Source organism: Carettochelys insculpta, chromosome 4, assembly GCF_033958435.1.
Source record: "Carettochelys insculpta isolate YL-2023 chromosome 4, ASM3395843v1, whole genome shotgun sequence".
In the NCBI taxonomy this organism is placed as follows: Eukaryota; Metazoa; Chordata; order Testudines; family Carettochelyidae; genus Carettochelys; species Carettochelys insculpta.
The window spans coordinates 29,564,516-29,590,560 of NC_134140.1; the positions used below are offsets into that span (position 1 = coordinate 29,564,516).

Below are 26,045 nucleotides of genomic sequence, written 5' to 3' on the forward strand. Positions count from 1 at the left end.
AAGGAGATGCAATGGTAAAATGCATTAAAGCTGACAAGAAAACATTCAATTTGTTTGGTAACAGAAGAGATGAAAAAATACTTCCACAGAAATGTTCAGAAACGACTGTGGATAGAGCCTTGGTCAATTAAAACATCTACCCGCGGATGTGGCTATCCCTGGACAGACATCAGTATATGCTGATCCACAGGGCTGCACTTCCATGAGGCACTATGGTCAACAGAGACGAGCATGGTGCCATCACTTCCGGGAGACAGCACACCACCCTATCATCTCCTCCCAGCTGTGTGGCTGCACTGCCCCCAACCCCACTGCCAGCTGGGTTGCACCTCCCCAGACAGGAGGTATGGGTGAGGCTGGCAGCAGAACACGCACATGGCTGAGAGAATCTGCCAGCACAGGGAGCTGGCTCCTGTGAGCGGTGGTACCCAGCTCATCTCTTTTGTGTGCAGCACCTCCTAAGAGTGGAGCCCTATGGATAAGCGCATACTGATGGCTACACACAAATAGCCACATCCAGGGACAGACACTTGTATGTGCACAGGGTTCTAACTATGGAGGGATATCTTATTTTTTAAGCATCATTAGATCACAATAACTCAGTTTAACACTTACCATTTCCTTTACAGATTATACAGACTAATTTTCTTTCCAAAGCCTGACAAAACCACAAAAAGGGTCTGAACGCTACTCAAGCCTAGTGGAATGGAAAGCAATACTTCCAAGAACCAAAAAAACTTATCAAAAAAAGTGCAGAAGCAGCATTTGCATCTTTTGCCAAAATGTATGTATGCCTCTGCCAAAATTTGAGAATAGCCAAAGTTTGGAGCCTCAGAACCTTGTACTAAGCCACAGGGCCTTTTCTCGTCCACAGTTTGCAAAGGAGCTGCAACTAGTCCTGTTCAGTAAGGATCATGTTTTTGTTACCTCCTTCCACTCACCCTTCCTGACTGGGGCACCTCATCTATGCTTCAAGCCTCAGGTCTTCGCACTTGCTCCTCACTCTCTTCTGGGTGTAATTTGCTAGTGTAGGTAATACCTTTTTAACTTTTGAATGGTCAGGACTAACAAAACGAAGCAAGTATCATACAAACTGCTCTGAAGCTTAGGTATGTTTCAGGTTTAGATTCCTTTAGTCCTGCAAACAAGCAATAGCTTTAATACACCTCATATGGGTGACTATGTAAAGTATTGCTTAAAATACCATGTAGATGACCATTAGCTGTTACAAAATAACATACAGAAAAATACAGGTTGAAACTCTCTCATCTGGGTCCTTGGGTCCAATATTTTCTAGCATCGTTGGGATCAGACCAATGTCCAAAGAACGAATTTGTCAGACCACAGGAAGTGAATATTGGTCTGGCAACGCTACCAATACTTCCACTGCTTACTGGGCTCTTAAAAGACATTTAGTGGTAAATCAGAGCTAAACAACATCACAGAACACTGAAAACCAGAAGATATGGCTGTAAACAAACTTTATGGGACCACGGGAATCTTGGCCACACCCATGATAAATTGTCCAGCTAACTAAAATCATGCCAGATTACGGAAGTTGCCAGACGAGACTGTGCCAGACTAGAAAGGTTCAACCTATAATTTCTATTGGGTAAGGTCTGTGGAATTTTTTTTAAAGAAGTGTTGTGAAAAATTCAGTCAGTAAGGAATCAGATTTTAAAAATCAACATTTAAAGAAAGAAAAACCACAAGAAGTGATACAGATGATCGAAAACTAAATATTCTAGTCTATTCATTTTCTTCTACTCAAGCCTAAGAGCATTAGCTCCAGCCAGAAAGGGAAGTTGATAACTCACCTTAAACAGGTCTTTCAGACACGAGCCTCACAGAGGCCATGCTATTATCTCCCATTGCATCAAAATAATAAGATTTTTCTCTGAAGGTAAATGTGTTATAATGGAGTCCATTTTTGCATGAGTGCTTCCAGAATGTAAAGAGAGTGAATTCTCATAGACCAGGTTTAAAAAACAGTTCAACTACCTTACCATAATGGGTACACAGACAACTAGTTTGTTACACAAGAAAATGTCAAACTGATTTTTCCAGCAGTTGATGGCTTGTTTCTAGAGACCAGATGCAGGCTTAGTCTCAGGTTGTCATCCAGATTTCTAATTAAGCAAGCACAGAAATAGTACCCTCAATTCATGATGTTGGCTTACAAACATTTAGCAACTATTTGAATATATTTCATGCAATACAGATCAAGAATGAATGTGTTTTTCTTTGGGGTGTTTCATCCTAAAAGAGTGGATGAAATTTCACTTTATTCAATCATTCTTCATGCAGAAACATTTTTCTGACCCTTTCCTTCCCCACTTTTCCTTCCCAGCTGGCTCCTTGGAGAAAGAAGGCTAAGGGGGAGTTCTGTTACTTGGGACAATGTCTGCTGACTTATTCTTCTGCTCTGTTGAGGATATCAACTGAGAAACCTCCACACCGCGCCTTCAACCCTGCACTGAAGGACGGGTATGGAAACAGAAATATAATCTGAAATTGAAGCATGAAATTAAAAAAAGTTAAGGACCAGACTGTGCATATTTGCTATGACTTAGACAAAGCACTACAGAGGGAAGAACGAGATATACACAAGTACATACTCACTTTAAAACTTTTAAAAATCTACAGTAGCAATATTCTTCTCAACATATCACTGCGATAGTGAAGAAAGATGCCATTTTCTAACACAACAACCAGAAATACACAGTGACTACACTTCACTGGAGTGATTTTAATGGATTACACATGCAAAGTTAAAATTACTTTCAGTTTAATTAAAAATGGTTCACCTTGATCTGTTTTCTCATCCACAGAGCTCTTCAGCTGATTCCAAAGACTAAGACCTCTAACAAGTTCTTCAGTTTCTTTCTGTGAGCAGTGCTGATCAATAACCTTCTTCTTAATATCCTTCAATTCTTCATAAGTAAAATATTCCATCAACATGGGCTGAAAAACCTAAACCAATATGTGGCAGTTATCCACAATCGAACAAAACAACCCTGCTGCCCCAAGGTTTTTAAAATGATACATACAACTTTTCTAACAATGTTTACAACCTAAGTTACAAAAGGAGCAACATGATGCATAGGAATGAATACCAGGTGGGGAATGTGAAATTCCCAAATTTGAATCCTAAATCTGAAAACAAATGGTTGCATGGTCTTGGGCAAGTAAAATCACTACGTCCTTGTCTACCTTTAAAATGCTACACTGGCGCCACTGCAGCACTTCAGTGTAGACAACCACCTACTTCCATAGCAGAAGCTCTCCCATCAGCGCAAATAATCTACCTCCCCAAGAGGCAGTAGCTAGCTTGATAGAAGAATTCTTCTGTGGACCTTTTGTTGTCTACATGGGAACTCAGGTTGGCTTAACTACGTTGCTCAAGAGTGTGGGCTTTTCACATTCCTGAGTGACACAGATGGGTTGGCCTAAATTTCTATGGTAGATCCACCCTGCTTCTTCAATCTCCCTGTCCTTTAAATGGACCTAGAAAGACATGTTTAACTCAGAAGTTATTATTCAAATCCTAACACAGAGGACACTAAAGTATTATTACTAATAATACATAGAAGGTCTTCTCTCTTGAGCACTCTTAGGATGCTTTACTCTCTCCAAAGGATGTTTCCCAATTCTGGATACACATAAAACAGAATCAGACTGGCAATACCAGTCTGTAAGTGTCAAATATATGTATGTGGCAGTTTGTGAGAAGCGATTTAATTCATGGGTCGCTGGTTTATAGCATAAAACATTTTTGGTTTTGCTTTTAGATGTTCATAGATCTTTGAACAATTTTACTGGATCTTCTTTTAGAAAAGCTATTGTAAAATAAAGGGACAGTATATTTTCAATTTAAGAAAAAATACACTTTGTGTGAAATCATATTCTTATTATGTTTGAGGTATTCCTTAAAAAATAGTAGCTATACAGAAAAACTGCACTCCTAAGATTATAGAATAGTATAAAAGTTATACTATGAATTACCTAGCAAAACTGTCAAATTTAAATGACCCATAGTGTACTTTGCTCACTATTCTCATAATTTTATACACCAGGTTAACATTATAGAAAAAAAACATTCAAATGTTATTAAAATTCCATGCTCCATTTACTAATGAGGCTAAGAGGCGTACAGTACATTAAAACAACCGTAATTAAAAAGTGTGCCTTGAGCTTCCATAGTAAATACTATGTATTCTTTATTTCTGATTCAAAATTAGGGTGAAATCCTGTACAATTCACTTACTATAAATACAGGTTGAATTGCTCTAGTTCAGTACCCTTGGGACCTGGTTGGTGCCGAATGAGAGAATTTGCCAGATCACAGGAGGTCAATGTTTTCTAGCAGTGTTATCAAAATGCCAATGCTTACTGGGCTCTTAGAAGACGTTTAGGGGGAAATTAAAGCAAAACAGAAGCACAGAACACTGAGAGCCAGGATGGGTGGCTGTAAACAAACTTTATGGGACCACAGGAAACTTGGCCACGCCCATGATAAGTGGTCATTCAGCTAACTAACAAATTCATGCCCGATTATGGATTTTGCTGCATGAGAGCATGTCAGACTACAGAGGTTCAACTTGTACCTCTTATCAAAAGGTTATTCATGCAAAAACCACTTGACTTTTGCCATACTTGGAATATTAAATTATTTAATGAACAGTAAAGAGGCAAAATTAGTGAGGTAATAATCTTTATCGGACCAACTTCTATGGGTAAAAAAAGACAAGCTTTCAAGCTTACACAGACCTCTTGAAGTTCCAAACACTCAGATATGAAACCTGTTTTAGCTTTAAGAGACACTTCTACCCACCTCCTCCTCCTCTTTCATATGAGGAAGGAAATCCCTGGTGAAGGCTTCCAACCTCTCTTTCAGCTGCTTAGCATAGTTTAGCTGTTCATATTCATTCTGAAAAGAAAATGGGATTTAACCAAGAAAGCTCTCTATACAGTTTAAGAATTGAAATGTATATCAATGTCTCCCATGGTTCTCAACATACAGTCACTTTTGGAATAGCTGAGTTAATTTTTATAACATACAAAACTGCATATTTCTTACCATAGCAGACACTTTTTGCACTAGAACATTTTTAATGTATTTTTTCTGTTCGCATATTTTAGATTGTATCATTAATCAGAAACAGCAGAGCCTAGCTAATTACAAACATACAAACCCCAAAGAAGGGATCCTGTAATATTTCTCTGAAATTCTGTATATTCTCATTAACAAGACCTTTACTTTAAAAAAAAACACCATAGTACTTTATACTACAAAGCAGCACAAATAAAACAAACTATATTAGTCAACATTATGAAGCACATTCTGTCAAATTAACATGACATTGCAATTATAAATTAGTTTACCATATATGATTTATCTGACTTCTACTATAATGTCAAGCCTTACATGAGTATTAACACTAATCTGTAGGCATCAATCTACAACAGCTACATCAAAAAGTACAAAGTAATCAAAAATTAAATTGAATTGAAAAAATGAGTGTTCAATGGGAAATTCTGTACAAATTATACTAGCTTAGCTCTACATTTTAATTATATAAATTCTACATGAATTAACCTAATGGCCCAGTTAAATCACAACTTAATATAGTAAAAGCAGTGTTATTCAGCACTTGGCTAACCAGCAAGTTCTGTTATCCAGCACCATGGCCCATGGGGTCGCTTGGCTGGTGGCTGAAGGAGGGCTGCCCTCCCAGAAGCAACGGAGCCAGCATCCCAGCCGCCCTACTGGCATCAGTGGGGCCAGAGCTCAACATATCAGAAGATGTGATTATCCAGCAATCTCCATTCCCCTGGGAGGCCAGAACACTAAGGTTGTACCGTAATTTATTACAAAATGTTCCATGTGGAATAAGCTTATTTTGAAACATCACTTTACTGTCAACACTGTGGCTTATTTGCTAACTGACCTCTCTCACCTATGAATGTTGTTACTCTTCCTGTATTCCAGTAACAAAAATCTGGCCCTGGATTCTGTCCAGATTCTGACAGAAGGAAATTCTTGACAGTGAATTTTGCAATAGTACAAGAAAGGAACAGTAAGCCAACCTTGCATCACCAAGACTTTTTTTTTTTTCCTGTCAGCTGGGTGAGTTTTGTTCCTCTATTGAAAATGAAATCTTCAATACTAATATACTTGCTCTGTCGAACTACACTGCCCAATAACTGGACTCAGAAATTTCCAGTACTGTGTATTATAGCCCATACCAGTAATGTAGCCATGGAGCCATATACCGGGTGGGGGAGGGAAGAGAGCAAAAAACACAACCACCTAATGCAGGAGTGTAAACATGCTCAAATTTTAATTTTTATACTTTTTTAAAAAACAAATATCTACAAAAAATGTAGCTATTCAAGTTAACAATACCTTTTAGTTTAGCTTTCTACATGACAAGCCAGTAAAAACTGACGGCATTATCCAAGAAGCAAGAAGATAGGGATTGGTTATTAAATGGTTATTTTCCTTTACAACATCAATTTCAGAAAACTGTTTCAGAAACGTCAGACTAGATTCACAGAACTGTGGTGGTGCTCTTGCACCAAATGGTCAAGTCATGTGTCTGGGATGTGGGAGACCCAGATTTAATTCCCTTCCTTTACCGGGGACTTGAAGCCATGTTTATAAGATACCAGGTGAGTAAGATCCCACGCTACCACCAGTATAGTCTGAATATGCCTCTCTCAATATCCCCTGTTGAAACCATTGCACTCTGTACAAACAAACATTCACTGTTGCAGGGACTGAAATCTGGGTGTCGCCCACCCTCCTTCTGGAGGAGTGTCCTAACCACCAGGTTACACAGTCTTTTTTCCGCTCTCTCTCTTTTTCTGGACTAAATCATGAATACTTATTGATATGAAGTGGAACTGCTTTCACAAGAGAAACTGACTACAGAAAAGCAAATAGCCTGATGCATAGAGAATTCACCTGAAATGTGAAAGACCTGGGTTCTAGTTCTTTACCTCAGAGCAGGGTTTCAAACATACTGCTCCCACATCCACATAAGTGCCATAACCACCAGGTTCCTGAATTTAATGAGGCTAGTTCCCTTTCTGCTTTCTGAATCTACCCATTCATTATATTTGCTTTTACAAAAAATGGACAAAAATAACTCAAAATTTAAACAAAATATTTCATTTTAGATGAAATATTTTGTTTTACATTAAAATTAAGTCTTCCCACTTTTTGATGAATTGAAAATTCAAAAAAGTCAGTTTGGGTTCATCTGAAATAATTTTACCTGTCAGTTTGACCCCTGCCAGTAATCCAAATAAATAAATTTTCCCACCACCACCCCGTTCTAGTCATTAATATGAAACACCTTGGTTACATATGTCTCGATACAACTTCCTATCTGGCCAAAGCTCAGAAGTTAGAGATAATCCAGCCTTAAATTAAACAAGGTTTCAACAGCGTTATCAAGCAACAAGGGTTGCTTAGGACAGGCTGCTCTACGTTTCCGTTGTCAGCTCAGTTCTACTCTCCCCAATCCTGGCTTCATACTGGCCTTCTAACTGGCAGGTTACATGCTGGGCCAAAGGAAACCATTTCTACAAAATGTGAAGTGGACCAGACAAGAAGTTCCCCCAGTATGAGACTCTTAGAAATACTGTTTAGATTTCCAGAGGTCTCACCTATTTGACACTGCAGCAACAAAAACATAAAAGGAGAGGAAAATGTAGTCTACTTGACTTCTTTTGCTGAGCCCAAGTTTTCCAGACCCACATTTAGTAACCATGATAGAACTGCTAAGTTAACATTTCTTACATAACTTCAGTGTATCTCCTCTGGCAAGTTTCAGACAGGATTTCAAATGATCCAGGGAGACAAAAGTTTTCATTCCAAAAAAAGGGAGGGAGGTAGGGTGAAGGAGAAGAATGGGAAGGGCATAAGAGAGTAAATATCATATTTGGGGTAAAAATATATATATATTTTGTCAAAAGTCGATCTGAAAACAAACCAAAAAGATGGCAATCATGCACAGCTACTCAGCACTAGGATGTCAGTAGCAGTTCTGGGAAAAATGGATTAGAGGGCCAAGCCCATGAAATAAAAGACCATAACAAATGTAAATACCTCTGTACAAGAAGCGTGTATATCTTGAAAAACAAGATTATTCAGGCTTTTGGGGCATACTGTGAAAAAAATTATGGCCTGAGTAAGCAAAAACTGAAGTGTATAAGTATATATCTAATATAAAACTTAAGATTTATTTATTTTAGATGCACAGTTTTAAATTTTGTGTGATTAGAAAGAAAGTCTCCAAAACATCCCCTATGTAATTACTAACAATCTTCTAGGCCAGCAGTCACCAACCAACAGACTGGGAAGGAGAGAAGGAAATGCTGATGTCAGGGTGTCCCCTTTTCATGATCTCCAGAAAAGGCAGTGGGGGGAGATGGGGGACACATCACAGGGCCCAGAATTGAGACCCCCTGCTGGTAGCTGCTCCTCTGTCTGACCGTGTTCAGTACATTTAAAGGGCAATGAGCATCTGTCATTCTCGCGCACTGGGGGTCTCTGTCATCACATGAGCTGCCTTTCACATTAACCTCCCAACCCAACACACAGTTGGGTTGCTGTTGCTACTTCTTTCAAGTGCATTATTTTAGGTTTTTGACTGGCCTAAGCATTTCATAATTTTTATTTCAGTCTTCTGCTTAAATTTAATTATTTGGGTAATAAGTTCTAAAATGCATACCTATTGTGGTTGGAGTAATTACCCCTTTGGTAGTTTTTGAAAAATAAATATATCTGGGTTCTTGGTTTCCACTGGTAGTGTACATCTGCACATCATGTAGATATTGGTCCACAGAACAAAATCCATCCCTTTCATCCATGTGTGGAACACTGATTAGGAGTCTCCTGGAATAGGGCTTGATTTCTGCAGCCTCATTAGGAAATCAGAGGGAAACAGTCTAGGAGCACAACAGGGCTAAGGCCAACTAAGCCCCTTCCCTGGTCCTGCACAACTCCTGCAAGCAGCTGGCAGGTCCCTCTGGCTCTTGGGGCATCAGGGGCAGCGTCAGAGTGTGCACACATGCTGCCCTTGTTCATAGCCACCAATACCACAGTTCCCATTGTCTGGGAACAAGGAACCACAGCCAATGGGAGGTGTAGGGGTGGTGCCAGCGGACTCGGGACAGGGTGCAGAGCCATCTGCCTCTCCTGGACAGGAGCCGCTGCCAGACATGCTGGCCACTTTTAGGAGTGGTGCAGGGCCAGGGTGAGAGTGTGCCTGCCTTAGACCCACTGTGACACCATCCGGGAGCCGTGTGATGTTAAGCACTGCCCAGCTAGAGCCCACAACCTGAGCCACTCTCCTCACCCCTGAACTCCATCATATACCCCAGCCTCTTGCCCAAGCCCTGAGCCACCTGGCATCCAAACTCCCTCCCACAGCCTGAACCAATCCTACATCCCAACCCAATATTCCAAGATAATCACAGAGCCCCCTCCCACACTCCAAAATACACAGCCCAAGATCAGAGCCTATCCCTGTGCACCTCAAACCCTGCTCCTAGTGAAAGTGAATAAGGATAGAGGGGTGGGGAGAGAGTGGAGTGAGCAGGACGAAGCCTCAGAGAAGAGGTGGAACAGGGGGTGTGGATTCAGGGAAGGGGCAAAAGAAGTGGGGCAAAAATATTTGAGTCTGAGGTAGATCCTAGATTGAACTTAAATTCAAAAAGTCATTTTATGCTTAAAAAAGGCTGGAGATTATTCTAGGCTTTCCGCTGGAATAACTACTCTCTTGATAAAAATATTGTGTCAATAGCAGTTTTTTTTGCTTTGTAGCATTTTAATCTCTTCTCTCTCTAAAACATAGATATCTTCTTCTATAATTCTAACAATCTTCACAATTTATATTCAAGTTATAGACAGAAAAAATCAGAGAGAGACAGACAAAGAAAAGATTCATTTACAAGGTATGCTAATGATAAGAGTTTCACTGAAGCTTCTGCTTACTGAGACTAAGAAGTTGTTGTACAAGTTGAACCTCTCTGGACTGGCACTCTCGTTTGGCAACCTCCAGGGTCCAGCATGATTTTAGTTAGCCGGACGACCATTTATCACAGGCGTGACTAAGTTTCCTATGGTCCCATAAAATCTATTAACAGCCACCAGGCTTGGTTCTCAGTGGTCTGTCCTGTTATTTAGCTCCCAAATGTCTTCTAAGAGCCCAGTAAGCATTAAAAGTGCTAGTAATGCTGCTAGACCATATGGACGTCCCGTCACCCGTCAAATTCTCTCGCTCAGCACCAGTCAGATCCTGAGGGTACTGGACTAGAGAGGTTCAACCTGCAGTAACATGCTAAGGCAGCCCAAGTATAATCCAATCCTTTTTTTTGAAGTTTCTCATCAAATAAATGAAGAAAAAGCAGAAGTAGACTTATGACTAATTTTGGCAAGCTTCCCTTATTACACAACTAAAGGCTAGAAAAGTACCTTTTAGCCTTTTTTTTGGACAACGTACCTTCACATTCTTCAGTCCTTTCTCAAAGAGACTAAGCATCTCTGAGAGCTTGTTGTCTGAGTGCACATTATACACAGTCCGACTGCGCTGCTGAAGTAAGCCAATGATGTATTCATTTTCAATCTGCTCATGCATTTTAAATTCCTTGAACGTGGCATACAGCGATTGCAGAAGAGCCCGAAAATCATTGTTGTTGGAGAAGTTGGTCTTGGAAAGCTAGAAGAAAAAAAGGCTAAAATTTCCCTCTGGATTTTTTTTTTTTTTAATTCTTTCAAGTCAAGTTACATCCAAAAGCAAGTGTATACGCCTCCCATTTCTCGTTCATGTAGTCTGTCTTTCTAAATTCAATGGGAAAATAACCAATTACATAATATGATACCGATACACCTAAATTAAAGAAGCTGAACCATAGTCCTTTTTCCATAGAAAAGTCTGGGATTACCAAAAACACTCATTATTGGCCTAAATCTCCTTTCACTGAAGTCAACTACTGAATTCAATAAGAACAAAGTTAAGCCAAAGCTGAGCATTTCTGAAAATGCCATCCTTCAATCTCAACTTGTAAATCACAGATTCAAGATAAGCATTTATGAAACAATTACAGTTAAATTCCTTTAAACCAGTCACCAATGATCCAGAAATCCTGATGGTCCAGCATCTGGCAAAAATAGTCCCACTTAGAGAGATAATCCAGCAAAGGTCAGGCATACAGCGATCCCCCGCTTTACATGACTTCACGTTGTGCAACACTCACCTTAACACAAGTTTCGCACAATGTGAAGCTGCTGGGCTGTCAGCCTGCCAGCTGTGAGCAGTTAGGCAGGCCAAGAGGCCCTTCCCCCAGCTTCCCAGAGCATGCCTCGGGCTCCCCTCCAAGCCCCACACCCGAACCCCTCCTGCATGCCTCAGTCCCAACCCCTGTGGACCCAGACCCAACCCCCAAGTGGCCCCAGCTCACCCCTTGCCTCGCAGCTGGCTCAGCCTATGTGGGGATCCAACCCCTCCCCTACCCAGCTGAACACCCCCCCCATGGGCCCAGCTCACTCCCCCCACAAACCCCCGTCCACATGCAGGGCTCTGGCTTCAACACACACGTGGGGCTCCAGCTCCCGGTACCTGGAGCACTGCACAGGGCTCCAAACCCAAGTAAGTCAGGGGTGGGATTGGGTGGCGGGTTGGGGTGAGTGGGCTTCAGGGGGATGGTGGGGTGGCGGCAGCAGGCACTCCAGGCTCTGGGAAAGCAACAGCTGCAGACATGCCCGCACGGGAGCCCCAGTGGAGCAGCAGCCATGGGCACTCCCAATTCAGAGCTCCAGCCCGAGGGCCTAAATATGGGGCAATTCGTCCCTTTTAAAAAATAAGCAGGGATGCCTTTTTGGCGTCCCAAATACAGGATTGTCCTGCCCAATATGAGACAGCTGGTCACTTTACGAAGTGGGAACAGCGCGGACGTGGTGAGCTGCAGCTGGGCTCGGGGGTGGTGAAGCTGCAGGAGCACAGGGTGGTGACATCCAATAATCCAGAAAATTTTGTAATCCAGCTCTTGTCTGGTCCCGGACATGCCAGTTTAAAAGAATTTTACTGTACATAGAGTTCTTGATATGGTACTATATTTTAGAACAGATACATCTTAAAGCTTAGCTAACTGCTATACAGTGAACGCTTTCATAACTGGCATTCTATTATCCAGAACTCTCAAATAACCAGAATTTTAACCATAAGTAAATGTTAATTATATTTTCCATAAGTACAGTATAGTGAGAGTACATACAACTAAAAACAGCAAATACAGTGTGCATTTACAGTGTACAATACTACCTTTGCTGGTAAATAAAGTATTCTGCATACATTTGTTTGTTTCTTATGATCTAATTTTGTTTTTCTTTAGTTTTATGCATTGTTAGGTATACCTATTTATTCACCAGAATAGTTCAATATCCTGCAACCTCCTGGTCTCTGGTCTGCCGCTTATGGAAGTTTATTACATTTACCTTCAATTTACGATTGGTGTTTCAAACTTGAGGTCCTTGGGCCATTTACAGACCAAGCACTTCCACAATCCCTCACCCATGAATGGCGTCCGGCATGCAAGTCCCTGCAGCCTATGGGGAGTGGGGTGTGTGTGTACCCTTCTCCAAGCCCACCCTGTTCTGTGCCCTCCTCCCTGCCAAGGAGGGAGAAAGGCTCAGGATAGGGTCAGAAAGGAAAGTTTCAGGGTGCACTAGAGTGCATGAGGGGGTGAGGGCTCAAATGGTGGTTCCAGGATAGGGCCAAAGTGTTTGGAATACAGGAATGGGGTCAAAAGAGGGAGGGGGGTGTAGGAAAGGGTTCCAACCAGGGCAGAAGGTTGGGGTGGAAGTTTCACCCCAACCAGGTAGCAATTACCTGAAGTAGCGCCCACCAATACAGCAGGGCCAAGGCAGGCTCCCTACCTGCCCTGGCCCAATGCTGCTCCTGGGAGCAGCCACCATCTCCAGCCCCTAGATGGAGGGACCAAGTGGCTCTGCCTGTACCAACAGACTTCAACCCTGCAGCTCCCAATAATGGCTACAATTCCCAGCCAATGAAGGCTGCTAAGGCATCGCTGGAAACCAGGGCAGCACAGTGAGCTTCCTGGATCTCCCCTGTTCTAGGGCCTATAAGGACACGAAGGGGCTTTCAGCCCATAGTACAACTGGCTGCAGGCTGACTGAAATTAAGTGATGGGCCGGAGGATCCCCACCCCGATCTAAACCCATATTTAGAAAGGTTACAAACCTCTGATGACAAGCTGTATTATTAAACTAAACTACTAATATTGCAGAAATAATATGAGGAGTACTCAGCCTGAAAGCAAGCATCTAATGTTGTGACAGACACACACACACACTGCACTCTTATTATGCAATATTAAGTAATTCAGATTTCTACCTCAACACCTTAAAATTGTTTATATGAATAAGTATAAATATAGATAAATCCCCTTGAACCAACCATTTTTAGTTTTAACAAAAGAGAAAGCTAGTAAATTCAAAATTATATTTAATAAGAAAAATAAAAAGTACAAATCCTGTGTAATCTGGAAATGAACATTTACAGTCTTCCTAATTTTGACAAAGACCTTCTAATGTAAAAAAAACCACAGTCTAGTAGCACTTTGAAGTGTCACCTAATAAATTATTTTGTTAGTCTTTAAAGAAGTGGGTCTGTCCCACGAAAGCTCATCACCTAATAAATTATTTTTTAGTCTTTAAAGTGCTACTGGACTGCTTTTTTGTTTTGATAGTATATAGACTAACATGGCTATCTCTCTGTTACTTCTAATGAAAGTGGTACTATAAAGAATTCAGGACATTTTCATTTTTATTTTAACGTTTAATGTCACCAGATCCTGGATGCAAGAAATACATTTATTTCTTTTAGACAACTGTTATCCTAAATAAGAAAAAGGAGAGGAGCTGAGGAGGACAGTGGTGAGTAGAAAGCTTTCCCTAGTAAACTGTGGAAACTAATCCATCTTTTTTCAGTTTAAGTTTTCATTTAATAAAACTGCATGTTCTAGTTTTAAAAAATAGTGTAAAATGTTGTAAAAGTTTTTTTCAATTTTGCCCAACTGCACAGTGAAACTACATGACTGGCTTGTATCACTGCTACTATTCAAAATCTCATAGGAAGCAACAAAAACTGTCAATGCACACACAGTGCTCTTTCCAATAAAAACTACAAATAGTTCCAGAGACAATGTCGTTATTCAAGGGAGATACTTTCCACATAGAAACATAAAAGCTGACAAATGGGTAGATCTGCCCACCAGCCAGGAGGACATAAGAAAGACTAGGAGTATCTAAGCCCACCTACCGCTTGAAGCAACTGAAGACAACACAGGCAAGTTTTTTTTCACCAAAAGTCAATTTCTATTGATGAAACCGCAGAGTCATCACTCACAATGAAAAGTCAAACTCTATGTGCCAAAACTCCTTGTTGCAATTCCATAATAAAACCACCCCTACAAGAGTCACCTTAATGGTTTTTACCACTGTAACTCAGGCATATGCAAAGTGAGGGGTATAAAATTTCATAATGGAGGCACAGCACTATCAGCTGCTGGGTCACAGGCTCATCCATCTCATTAAAAATGTTAAAATATATTACTGTTTTATGTATGTGTATTCACATTTATATACTTATTAATGATGTTTTTAAATTCTACATAAACAACAGGTCGTACTGTGGCATCTTATAGACTAACAGATATTTGGAGCATAAGCTTTCGTCGGCAAAAACCTGCTTCGTCAGATGCATGCATGCATACCTACTTACATATGCTGAAAGGGTTTTCTCCTCCATATGAACATAACTGAAATTTTGTTGCAGCAATGAAGGGTCCTGTGGCACCTTATAGATTAACAGAAAAGTTCTGAGCATGAGCTTTCGTGAGCACAGACTCACTTCATCAGATGCTGGTCTTGGAAATCTGCAGGGCCAGGTATAAATAAGCCAGAGCAAGGGTGGGGATTTGTTGGTTTTCATCACATTAGACAGGTTGAAGGTACTGCTAATTGCAGGGATGAAAAGTGGGGCCTGACAAAAAGTTTGCTCACCCCTGCTGTAACCGGCCTCTGGAGGTGTCTCCCAAGGTCTGGAGACAGCAACCACTCTGCTAATTGTTTTGGACTTAGCCCCGCAGGCATGTGTCCCTGTCCTTTCAAAGGGCCATTCTGACAGCGGGAAACATGCTGTGCTACTTAGTTCCCTTCACAAAACAAATCATTGAATGTGGAATGTTCCTGTTGTCTCCCACAATAAGAACAGAAGCAGGCAGACTGGGATGTGGGGGGTGGATATACGCACTCGATAGCAAAAGAGGTTGCTCAACAGTGCCAGGGAGGGAGGGCAGGGTTAAGGTTGGGATCCTCCATTACATCTCAGGACTAGTAACAAAGAGAGAGCCGTGTTAGTCTATATACTATCAAAACAAAAAAGCAGTCAAGTAGCACTACTGAACTGCTTTTTTGTTTTCATCTCAGGACTGGTTGCTTACTGGACTCTCTGAATTTACAAGACAACATACCCACACACTTAGTCTCCCACAACACAGTCTCCCCACCCGCTGCAACACTTGCTATCGCACCTTCCCCACACACACTTTAGTCAAAAAGTAGCTTTCAATGGAATTCAGAAACCTGAATCATGCTACACTTTACCTGCCCCATGAGGCATTGCAAGCGCTTCCCAAAGCGCCCTGCAGCCAGTTGCATAGTGGGATAACTACCACAGTGCTCTGCTCTTAATCATTGCAGGAGTTGCTAGTATGCATGTGCTCCAGCAACACAAGAAACTAGTGCAGACACACAACACCACTCAGTTGAAGCATTATAATAAAACTGATATAACTTTTGCCCAAAAAAAAAAAAACTTGCAAGTGTACAAATACGCAAAAATTCTTTTGCCTTCAAATAGCTAGTGTGGACATTAGTCATCTATTAGCCAGAAGCCAATATATGATGTAATCCAGGACTCTGGGCTAGCATTTCTGGCAGAAATACTTACTGTACACACTTCTCTTACCCATCAGCCAGGAAGCCCATCTATGCCTTTCACCTAACATTTGTCCCAGATCTCACTGATGAGTATTCATCAGCCTCATCTTCTGAACCTACTTCAGAAAGAACTGCTACTGCCTTGAGTAGTTAGTACGTGAGAAAAGGGAAGGAACTGAAGCACGTAAGACAGGGATGGAGAATCCCCATGTCCAGGTCTGGATCTGCAGACTCAGAGCAGTGGGTGGGGAACCCCAGGCCTCGTGAGCCAGATCAAGACTTGGAAGGAGAAATATTTTAATTTACTTAATCATGAGAAATGGAAATAGGTGAGCCTACACATATAACAACAACAATGATACTGCTATATCTAAACTAAGTTATTTATGTATGCAATCTTCCTAATGTACAAGGCAACTCAAATTCTATAAAAGTGGTATATGAGTTAGCAACAAAAATGATTAGGGGTTTGGAATGGGTGCCATATGAAGAGAGATTAAAGAGACTAGGACTTTTCAATTTAGAAAAGAGCAGACTAAGGGGGGAGATGATAGAGATCTATAAAATCATGACGTGTGAAAAAAGTGAAGAAGGAAAAGTTATTTATTAGTTCCCTTAACATAAGAACTAGGGGTCACCAAATGAAATTAATGGTTTAAAACTAACAAAAGGAAGTTTTTCTTCACACGGTACATACTACGCCTGTGGAACTTCTTGACAGAGGATGTAAACACCAGGACTTTACAGGGCTCAAAAAAGAACTAGGTACATTAATGGAAGATAGGCCCATCGGTGGCTATTAGCCAGCATGGGCAGGAATGGTGACCCTAGCCTCTGTCACTTGATAATTACCTGTTCTGGTCACTCCCTCTGGGGCATCTGGCAATGGGCACTGTCAGGTGACAGGATTTTGGGCTAGTGGACCTTTGTTCTGACCCAGTATGGCCATTCTTATGTTTTTGTGCCATACCGTCACTTTCTTGGCAAACACACTGAGTTGCTACTAAGCAGTTATGCCACTCCAGGTCAGCCTAGCCTACCATATGTTACAAGCTGTACTATCCAAATTAGTGCAATAATTCTGTCACTTACTAGAAGCTTACCTAACTTCAACAGAAATAGTCAACATGATAAAACTGAACTTCTTCTCCTAACCATTTTAAAAGGCAGAATTTAGATGCACCCATTATGGACAAATACGTATACCACAGACATGCAAATTTATTCTATATTATTACATGGTGGCTCCCCAAATACAAATACAACTGAGATGTGAGCTCCTAAAAATCCCTTCTCTTTAGAATGATTCTGAGATTAGGAAACAGAGGGATCCATCTCCCCTTCCCTTTCAGTATTTATTTCAATCCAGGGTAGTCTCAGAACTTTTTACTATGGCCATGAGGTAGACATACAATATTACTTTTTGCCCTTTGCAAAGACTTCAGAGCACCGAGCCTCAGAGTCCCTGGATTCCAGCCCCAACCCTCACACTGCTATTTTTTAGGGTCCTCCATGTCCACTCATATGAGTCCATTTACCTGGCTGGTAAACTTATGCCTATGCTCCCTCTAATTTTCCCCATAGAAAATGGGGAAAAATGAATTAATTGTGCAGAATTAATTTTTGAGGTGGGGGTTAGGCCAAGGGGTTCACAATATGGAAGGGGGCTCAGGGCTGAGGCAAAGGTTTGGGAAATAAAGCTGGGAAGGAGATATGCGTAAGAGCACAGCGTGGATCTTGCTAGATTAAGTTTTAGTCCTTTAGATGTGTGTTTTCACTGGGGTGGGGTTTTTTGTGTGTGTGTGTGTGTGTGTGTGTGTGTGTGTGTGTGTGTGTGTGTGTGTGTGTGTGTGTGTGTGTGTGTGTGTGTGTGTGTGTGTGTGTGTGTGTGTGCGCGCGCGCGCGCGCACCAGTGATCCTCTCTGTCTTGGCTGGGATGACTTAGTGGGGGTTGATCCTGCTTGAAGCAGGGGGCTGGACTAGATGACCTCCTGAGGTCCCTTCCAGCCCTATGATTCTATGACAGGGCCAGGAGGAGGGGCTTGGGCTGCAGACTGCCCTGGGACTGCAACAACAAGAGAAGACTTCCCCCAGCAATCTCTCCCCTCACAGAGCAGCTGGTCTTGGGAGAGGCACCTCTCCCACGGTCTTGGCAGGTCCAGAGAGCATCTCCCATAGCCACAGCAGGCCTGGGCCAAGGCCAGGTTAGAGCCATGGGAGGTGCACTTCTTCCACAGCTTCAACAGGTCCAGGCTGGAGCTGGAATGGGGCAGAGGCACTATGGGAGGATGTGCAGCGCTCATCGGCCTTCTATGCAGCCATGCTCCAGAGGGGGAATTTAGGACATACCCCCAGTTTATTCAGTTCAGAAACATAATACACAACAGAAACAAAACCCCTATGAAAACTTTGTGTTTCTTCAGACCAGTCAACAGAAAGAGATCTACTTCATGTAGATATCAAAGACAAAAATCTCAGGATAAGGTTGGAAAAAGACAGGCAAAATCCAAACACTAAAAATCAGAAGAAAAGAAAACCCTTTGCACACAAACTTTCTTTTGTAAGAAAACTGATATGTTTCTCCTTATGATACAGCCACTGCACCTTTTTAGCACTTGAAAGGGGTGCAATTTACAAACAGTCCTAGCAAGATCAAGAATGAGACTATATATAGAACGTTACATGTCAAGACAATATAATTAAGAAAATAATCCTAACAGGATCTCAAGAAAAGTTGCCACCTGGGGCCGTGCCTGGAGCCATGAAGCGAGCCACAGGAGCTGCCTCCATCAGTGCTGCCACATGCTTGTCCCACCAAGAACGTGGAGCAGGTGGAGGGCGCTCCATTCACCACACTTCAGTTTCCTATTCGCTACATGTGGCAAATGGGAAGCGTACTGGACACTACAGCATTATAGCTGGTAATGAATATAATAAGATACGAGAATAATGAGGACCACGTAAGTATCTACTAGGCATTCAGATACAGTGATGGAGGCCAAATAAATATCCATTTTTTTTTTCAAAGATGGAATTACACGTAATACCTGACCTTTCACATGTACAGACAGAGGTCAGATCAGATAACATAAGCAACTTCTACATGGGTGCGCAAAGTGGTGGGTGAGCCCTTTCGGGGAGAGGGGAATTTCGTAAGGGTGGCGCAGCATGATTGGCTGCTGGGTCTCAGGCTCATCCATCTTGTTAAAAATGTTGAAATATATTACTGTTTTTATGTCTGCACTCACATTTATATACCGATTAATAATAATTAACGCTGTGTGGCTTCAAGCACGGTCCCAGATGGTAACTTTTCAAGAGATCCTATTAGAATTATTTTCTTAATTGTACTGTCTTGACACGTAATATTCTATATATATTCTAATTATTGATCTTGCTAGGACTGTTGTAAATTGCACACCTTTAGCCTTTCAAGTGCTCAAAAGGCGTGGTGGCTATATTAATAATTAATATTTTTACATTCTACATCCTACATACCTGAAAGGGATAATGGGTTTTATTGCATAAGAACATAACCAAAATTTCAGTCGGTTTGGATCATGTTAGACAGTTGGAGGGGCCCTGCTATTTGCAAGGACAAAAAGTGGGGCCAGACGTTAAAAGTTTGCTCATCCCTGCACTACCGGAAGCCTGTTTCTCCAGGACTTACCCTCAATGATGAGGAGGGTATATATATCGGGTTACATATATTAGGTGTGCCATGAAATTATAACGAGTGCTGAAGCAGGCCATCAGGTGATAAATGTGCTGAGCACAGACAGGTGATCTGCTGATACTTATTTGATCAGTTCAGGAGGTAAAACAGTAAAAATACAGAGTGGGGCAGTATAAAGGGGATTACTTTATTTCTTCTATAAGTTTTTTTTTTCCTGAAAAGAATTGTGAACTGAAGCTGAATTGTGAAAAGTGACTAAAGATTGCATCACAAAAACACTCTTTTTTTTTTTTTAAATCTTAATTTTCATATGAAGCAGTTTTAAGAAGAAAAATCTTTTTGCATCTGAACTAACCAGATGATACACAAACATCCTGGAACTTGAAATTTAGGTTTGGGTTCCTTCCTTTTCACATGCCATCTTAAAGCTATCAATAGACCAAATTATGCCCCAATTAATACTCATGGAGTGCCACAGATTTGCTCTCAGTAGATTTGCACTGGTACATCTGACCAGCCCCGTAACTGAACCTTAGGCTACGTCTACACAGGAAGCCTCTGTCAACAGATGTCACTGTCGAAAGAGATTTCCCAACAGGACCTCGGTTGACAGATTGGGAGTCTACACACAAAAGCAGATGAAACGAGTAACCTGCTGTGTCGACAGAGAGCAGCCAGAGTGCCCAGCCCTCTCTTGACGGAACCACCCTCTCTTGACAGAATGCCTGACAGGAAACTGTGCAAACATGGCTGTCCAGTGAACTGGAAACCCTGTCTGTCCGCAATAGGGCCCCAGAGCATCTACAAGGCTGTTTTGTCAACACAACACTGTCAAGAGAGCCGTTATACCTGAAGGGTAGATGCACTGGGTTTTGTTGACAACACACATTTTGTGTGTAGACATTCCACGAGTTTTTTCGACAAAAGTCCAGTTTTGCCAGGAAAGCCGCTCATGTAGACATGGCCTGAGGGTATACCTAAACTTGCACTTGCGCAACAAAAGTGCTGTTGTTCATGGGTGCTTATGTGAAAGTGTAATGCTGCTCTGTCCGCAGGAGTGCTTTGCTGTCAAACCAAAACCCCCTTCTTGGAGGTGGAAGTAATTTGTCAACAAAAGTGCCAACAAACATCATTCACACAATTCACACACTGACTTTCAGCAACAAAACTGTGCTGACACAGCCCTGTCGATAAACACCGAAAAGTGTAGACATACCCTTAGTAAATAACTATATTGCCAATGATTGAGAAAGAATGGCTTTAAGCTGCTTTGGCTATGTCTGTTGGCTCAGAAACCTTAGCATGATTTTAAAAAAGCTCAACAAAACCAGTAAGCATTTATTATAGTCATTATAGACAGATACAGATTGGATACAACTAACAAGCAATTATGAATAGCATTTTAAACTAGTCTCAGCAAACTTCATTTTTATTTTTTCTAATATTGATTATTTTTATGTAAGTTCTATACAATCTTTAGTTAAGCTTTTTCCTGTTTCTAACTGCATTTTTACAGTTGTGGGGGTCAAGTTGGAGTCAGGGCAATGCTGACAGTCATATAATACTAGAACTGGAAGAGATCTCAAAAGGTTATCCAGTCCAGTTCCCCACACTCAAGCTAGGATCAAGCACCTTCAGATCCTCCCTGAAAGATGTCCATCTAATGTGCTCTTACATCGCTCCAATGATGGAGATTCCACAATCTCCCTAGCCAATTTATTCCAGCAGTAAACCACTGAGGCTATGTCTACACTAGCCCCAAACTTTGAAATGGCCATGCAAATGGCCATTTCCAAGTTTACTAATGAAGTGCTGATATACATATTCAGCGCCTCATTAGCATGCAGGCAGCCACAGCACTTCGAAATTGACAGGGCTCGCCAACGCGCGGCTCATCCAGACGGTGCTCCTTTTCGAAAGGATCCCGCCTACTTCGAAGTCCCCTTATTCCCATCTGCTCATAGGAATAAGGGGACTTCGAAGTAGGTGGGGTCCTTTCGAAAAGGAGCCCCGTCTGGATGAGCTGCGCGTCGGCGAGCCGCGTCAATGTCGAAGTGCCACGACTGCCCGCATGCTAATGAGGCGCTGAATATATATGTCAGCGCTTCATTAGTAAACTTGGAAATGGCCATTTGCATGGCCATTTCGAAGTTTGGGGCTAGTGTAGACACGGCCTGACAGTTACAAAGTTTTTCCAAATGTTCAGCCTCAACCTCCGTTGATGCAATTCAAGCCCATTGATTCTTGTCCCTGTCATCAAAGGTTAAGAGAACAACTTCTCTCCCTCCTCTTTTTAATACCCTGTCAGATACTTGAAAGCTATCAGGTTATCACGCCCCCTCTCAGTCTTCTCTTTTCCAAACTCAACAAGCCCATGTTTTTCAAATCATCCCTCACAGGTCATGTTTTCTAGGCCTTAAACCATTTTTGTTGCTCTTCTCTGGACTTTCTCCAATTTCTCCGCAGCCTTCCTGAAATGTGGTGCCCAGAACTGGCAACCGTACTCCAACTAATTACTGCAGAGTAGATGGGAAAAAAATCTTGTGTCTTGCTTAGAATACTCCTGTTGATGCATCCCAGAATTATGTTTGCTTTTATGCAACATCACATTGACTCATTTAGCTTGTGAGCCATTATGATCCCCAAGATCACACTCCCTCCTGGCTGCGCCACCCACACACCACTCAAAGCAGCGGACTGCTAGGGCCATTAACATCTCTGTGCACTGCACATGCCTGGGGGCCAACAGTCTTTGCTTTGCTTCCCACCCCAAGCACGATCTCGCAACTCCTACTTTAGGATTGTCAGACTAATTTGGCAAAAACTGGAAATGCTTAAAAAAAACCCATAAAAGTGTGTGAGGATTCAAAGACCAATACAAACAAGTGTTAATGCCAAAAACAGCAGTAATTAAAGCCTATGATTTACAGTACAGAGTTCTAAAACTTTTTCTTAGCAATTATAGATTGTTTCAGATCCCTCCACACTGCCTGTACCTGCAACAGTACAGATCACCCTATCTAGCCTCTCACAACAGGCAGATCAATTGTGCCTACATAAAATGGCTGTGGAAACTGCAGGAATTATTTACACAGAAAAGTAACACTAAAACTATTTAACTTATTTGTAAAGCAGTCGTCAATGCAGTGTTGCAACTTCAAATGAGTAAAGTCAACATCAGACACAAGCCAGGTCAGCAGCTGCTCCACCCACCACACTGCCATGGCAGACAGAACAAGTTCACAGACCTTGCATTTATTAAACTGGAAGCTTTTCTAGGTAAATATTGAGCCTTCTTATGTTGATAAAATTCCCCTCACAGACATGTCAATCCCGCTGGGGATTTCGGCATGCTACATCAATACCTGCACAGCACACCGAGGCAATACAGCTCCAATTCCAAAGTGGAACCACCTACGGATACGGCTTCAACCATATAAAATCAGAGTGCATGTTCTTCCTGGCTGGGAAAAATCAGCAGAGCCTTGTCGGGAGATTTTTGCTACTGCTGTTTTGGGGGGCGGGAGGGGATGCGTATTGGGGAGACGTCTCAGAGGAGTAGCCGTATTAGCCTGTATCTGCAAAAACAAGAAGTCCTGTGGCACCTTATAGACTAACAAATATTTTGGAGCATAAGCTTTTGTGGGCCTCGGGTCTTTGCCTACGAAAGCTTATGGTCCAAAATATCTGTTAGTCTATAAGGTGCCACAGGACTTCTTGCGGTTTTTATTTTAGGGAGAGAAAGCGGCGGCTGCTGCTGCTGCCACCGCCCTCCAGTGGGCGGGACGGCCCGGCCCTGGCTGCCAGGAAGGAGAGCTGGGGGGGGGGGGGCGGTGCGCGGGCGCCCCGGCTGCCCGGGGCATGAGAAGAAGGACGGCGGGCAGGAAACAAACGCAGTTACTTCTAGGCTGGGACAAGCAGAAGTTGCCGTGCGAACACCGGGCCGTAGCGAGACGCTCGGCCGCCCGCGCGGGCCGCATGTCCCTGCCCTGTGCCGGGGGGAGGGGCGGGGCAACTGCGCACTCAGTAATTCCTTCCCTGGGGGCGGGTAGGTCCCACCCCGCTCCCGCTCATCCCGCCCGCTACCTTGTCGCAGTAGAGTCCGACCAGCTGCTTCATCCGCCAGTGCGGAGCCGTGAAGACATCCACCTCGTCGGGGAAGGGAGCCATGTTCTCCCCATAGAGACTCGCCGTGCCCAGAGCGCTCCGCACCACCGACAACCGCTTTGCGCACGCGCCACCCGCCGAGGCCGCTCGGGGAGCAACCCTTGCCCTCCGTCACGTGACAGGGGCCTACTGAACGGCGGTTTGCCGCAACGGTGGTGGTAGCGCCGTCCAGCCCACGCGCATGCGCGATCTGTCGCCTGCAATTTTGTTGCAGGCGGTCCCGCGTCATTGGTCTTCATTCCATCGCACTCCTTGCTGCGGCGGCTGTCGCCCGCCCTGGACCCACGGCCGGTGCACGAGGCCCGGGAAGGGCCCCGCGCGCCTTTCGAAGGGAAACATCCGGCCCTCTAGTCCGCGTGTGCTAATAGGTGCGGCTGACCTTGAGGGCAGCGCAGATAACTCAGCTGCCGTCCAGAGCTTATGCGCCCCTGACTTTGGGCAGAATCAGGCGCAGGAGCCCAGCGTATTAAACGCTCACGCCTGAAGTGGGGGGGACCTACTCAGGGGGAGTTGCAGCTGGTCCTGGCAGAATCCAGTTCTCCTTTTCATACTGTCTGAGGCCTCTTCTTTCATCAGTGGGATAGGCCCTTATGCTGCAAAGTGTCCATCAACTGCTTGAAAGCTTAGAAGTTGCATTACTGAATTAGGTGTAATATTTAAAAATTCACTCAACCTGCAGCTGGAGTAGATACAGGGTTGCCAATTTGTAAAGTATAGAGGAGGTTGATGTAAACGAGAGTATGTGCTTAGTGTGATGAAGGTGACAATTCTTTTTCCTAAAGTGGAGTGCAAGATCAGATGCAGATCCCCAACTTGGCAGCTTTTCAGTATTTCTGTGCCACATAAGACTGGACAAAGCAAGGTGAATATTATTCAATACCCAAGAGAAGACATACGGATGCAATAGTTTATCCTTTAGGAACTGTGTTGATGTAGATTTCCATAAAGATGTAGTAATCTGCAGCATTAATTAAAAAATAACACTGCACAAAATAAATGCAGCATTTATTAAATGTATTGAAAGCATCTGGCAGATCTCAAAAAGTAACTAACAGGAATCATCAGCAAGTAGGGTCCCAGTCCTAGTCATCATCTTATTTGATGAATCGGAAAAAATATAAAATTGTTGGCAAAATTAAACATCACAAAGAATGGTGGAGAAATTAAAAAGGATAGGTCACGTCTACATAACGGGCATATCTACACTACAAAGTCATTCTATAATAGCTTACTCCACAGTTATTATTTGAAAATCGGCTATTCCAGAACAACGTAGCCATCCATGCTAAAGGGAAGCTCCAGAATAAGCAAAACTTACTCCAGATTAGCGTATCCACACACAATTCAGCTCATTTGAGATCAGAGGCCCTGGAGTCACTCTGGGGAGGGCACCAGGGTGGGTACTTCCCAGGGGTACTTGGTCAGGGAAGCTGCTCGGAACAGCCATCTCACAAGTCACTCGACCACTGCCTCCCCGCCTCCCATGACATAAAGGGGGCGCACAGCATGGGCAGCCTTGTGCTGTGATTGCTGTGACAGACACCACAGCACTCACAGCATGGAGAAGGAATGGCTGCAAACCACTGCTGGGCTCACAGGCTTCGTGCTGCATCTCATGGTACACCTTCTCCAAGCCACTCGCATGTTCCTCCAACAGGACAACTACAAAGACCAGCTGGACCCCATCACCCAGGTCCTGGTGTTCCTGCTGCTGCACACTACCCTCAATCCCCTGCATACTGTGGAGTACCACTTTTGGTGGCACGGCATGAGCTCTGAGTAGTGGGACCACGTTGTCCTGAAGGAAAGGGATGATCAACAATGGCTGCGGAACTTCCACATGACAACGGCCACCTTCCAGGGCTCTGCTAGCTGCTTGACCCTGCCCTCAGGTGACAGGACACCTGTATGAGACCTGCCATCCCCAGGCAGAAGCATGTCACCATTGCCCTGTCGAAGCTGGCCATGCCAGCCAGCTACTGCTCCATCAGGAAATCCACTGTCAGGGTTGTGTTTCTGCAAGTCGTCCATGCCATCAACCAACTGCTGCTGCACACGTTTGTCACTCTGGAAAATGTGGACACCATTGCGGATGGCTCTGCTGCCAGAGGCTTCCCCAACTTTGCAGGGAGGGGGCTAGATAGCACACACATTGCTATGCTGGCC

The 26,045-nt window shown here is 43.0% G+C and overlaps 1 protein-coding gene across 2 annotated transcripts in view; it reads right to left on the bottom strand.

Moving 5' to 3' along the window:
• The window catches only part of FBXL5 (F-box and leucine rich repeat protein 5), a 56,499-nt gene extending 32,542 nt beyond the window's left edge, over positions 1 to 23,957 (bottom strand). For both annotated transcript variants that reach the window (XM_074992516.1, XM_074992515.1), the window contains exons 1-4: positions 23,799 to 23,957; positions 10,518 to 10,733; positions 4,835 to 4,930; positions 2,808 to 2,973 (exon numbers count right to left, since the gene is read on the bottom strand). In XM_074992516.1, coding sequence (XP_074848617.1) covers positions 2,808 to 2,973; positions 4,835 to 4,930; positions 10,518 to 10,733; positions 23,799 to 23,882 — 562 coding nt within the window. In that variant the 5' untranslated portion in view covers positions 23,883 to 23,957. The remainder of the gene's footprint in view (positions 1 to 2,807; positions 2,974 to 4,834; positions 4,931 to 10,517; positions 10,734 to 23,798) is intronic.
• Positions 23,958 to 26,045: the final 2,088 nt, after the last annotated feature.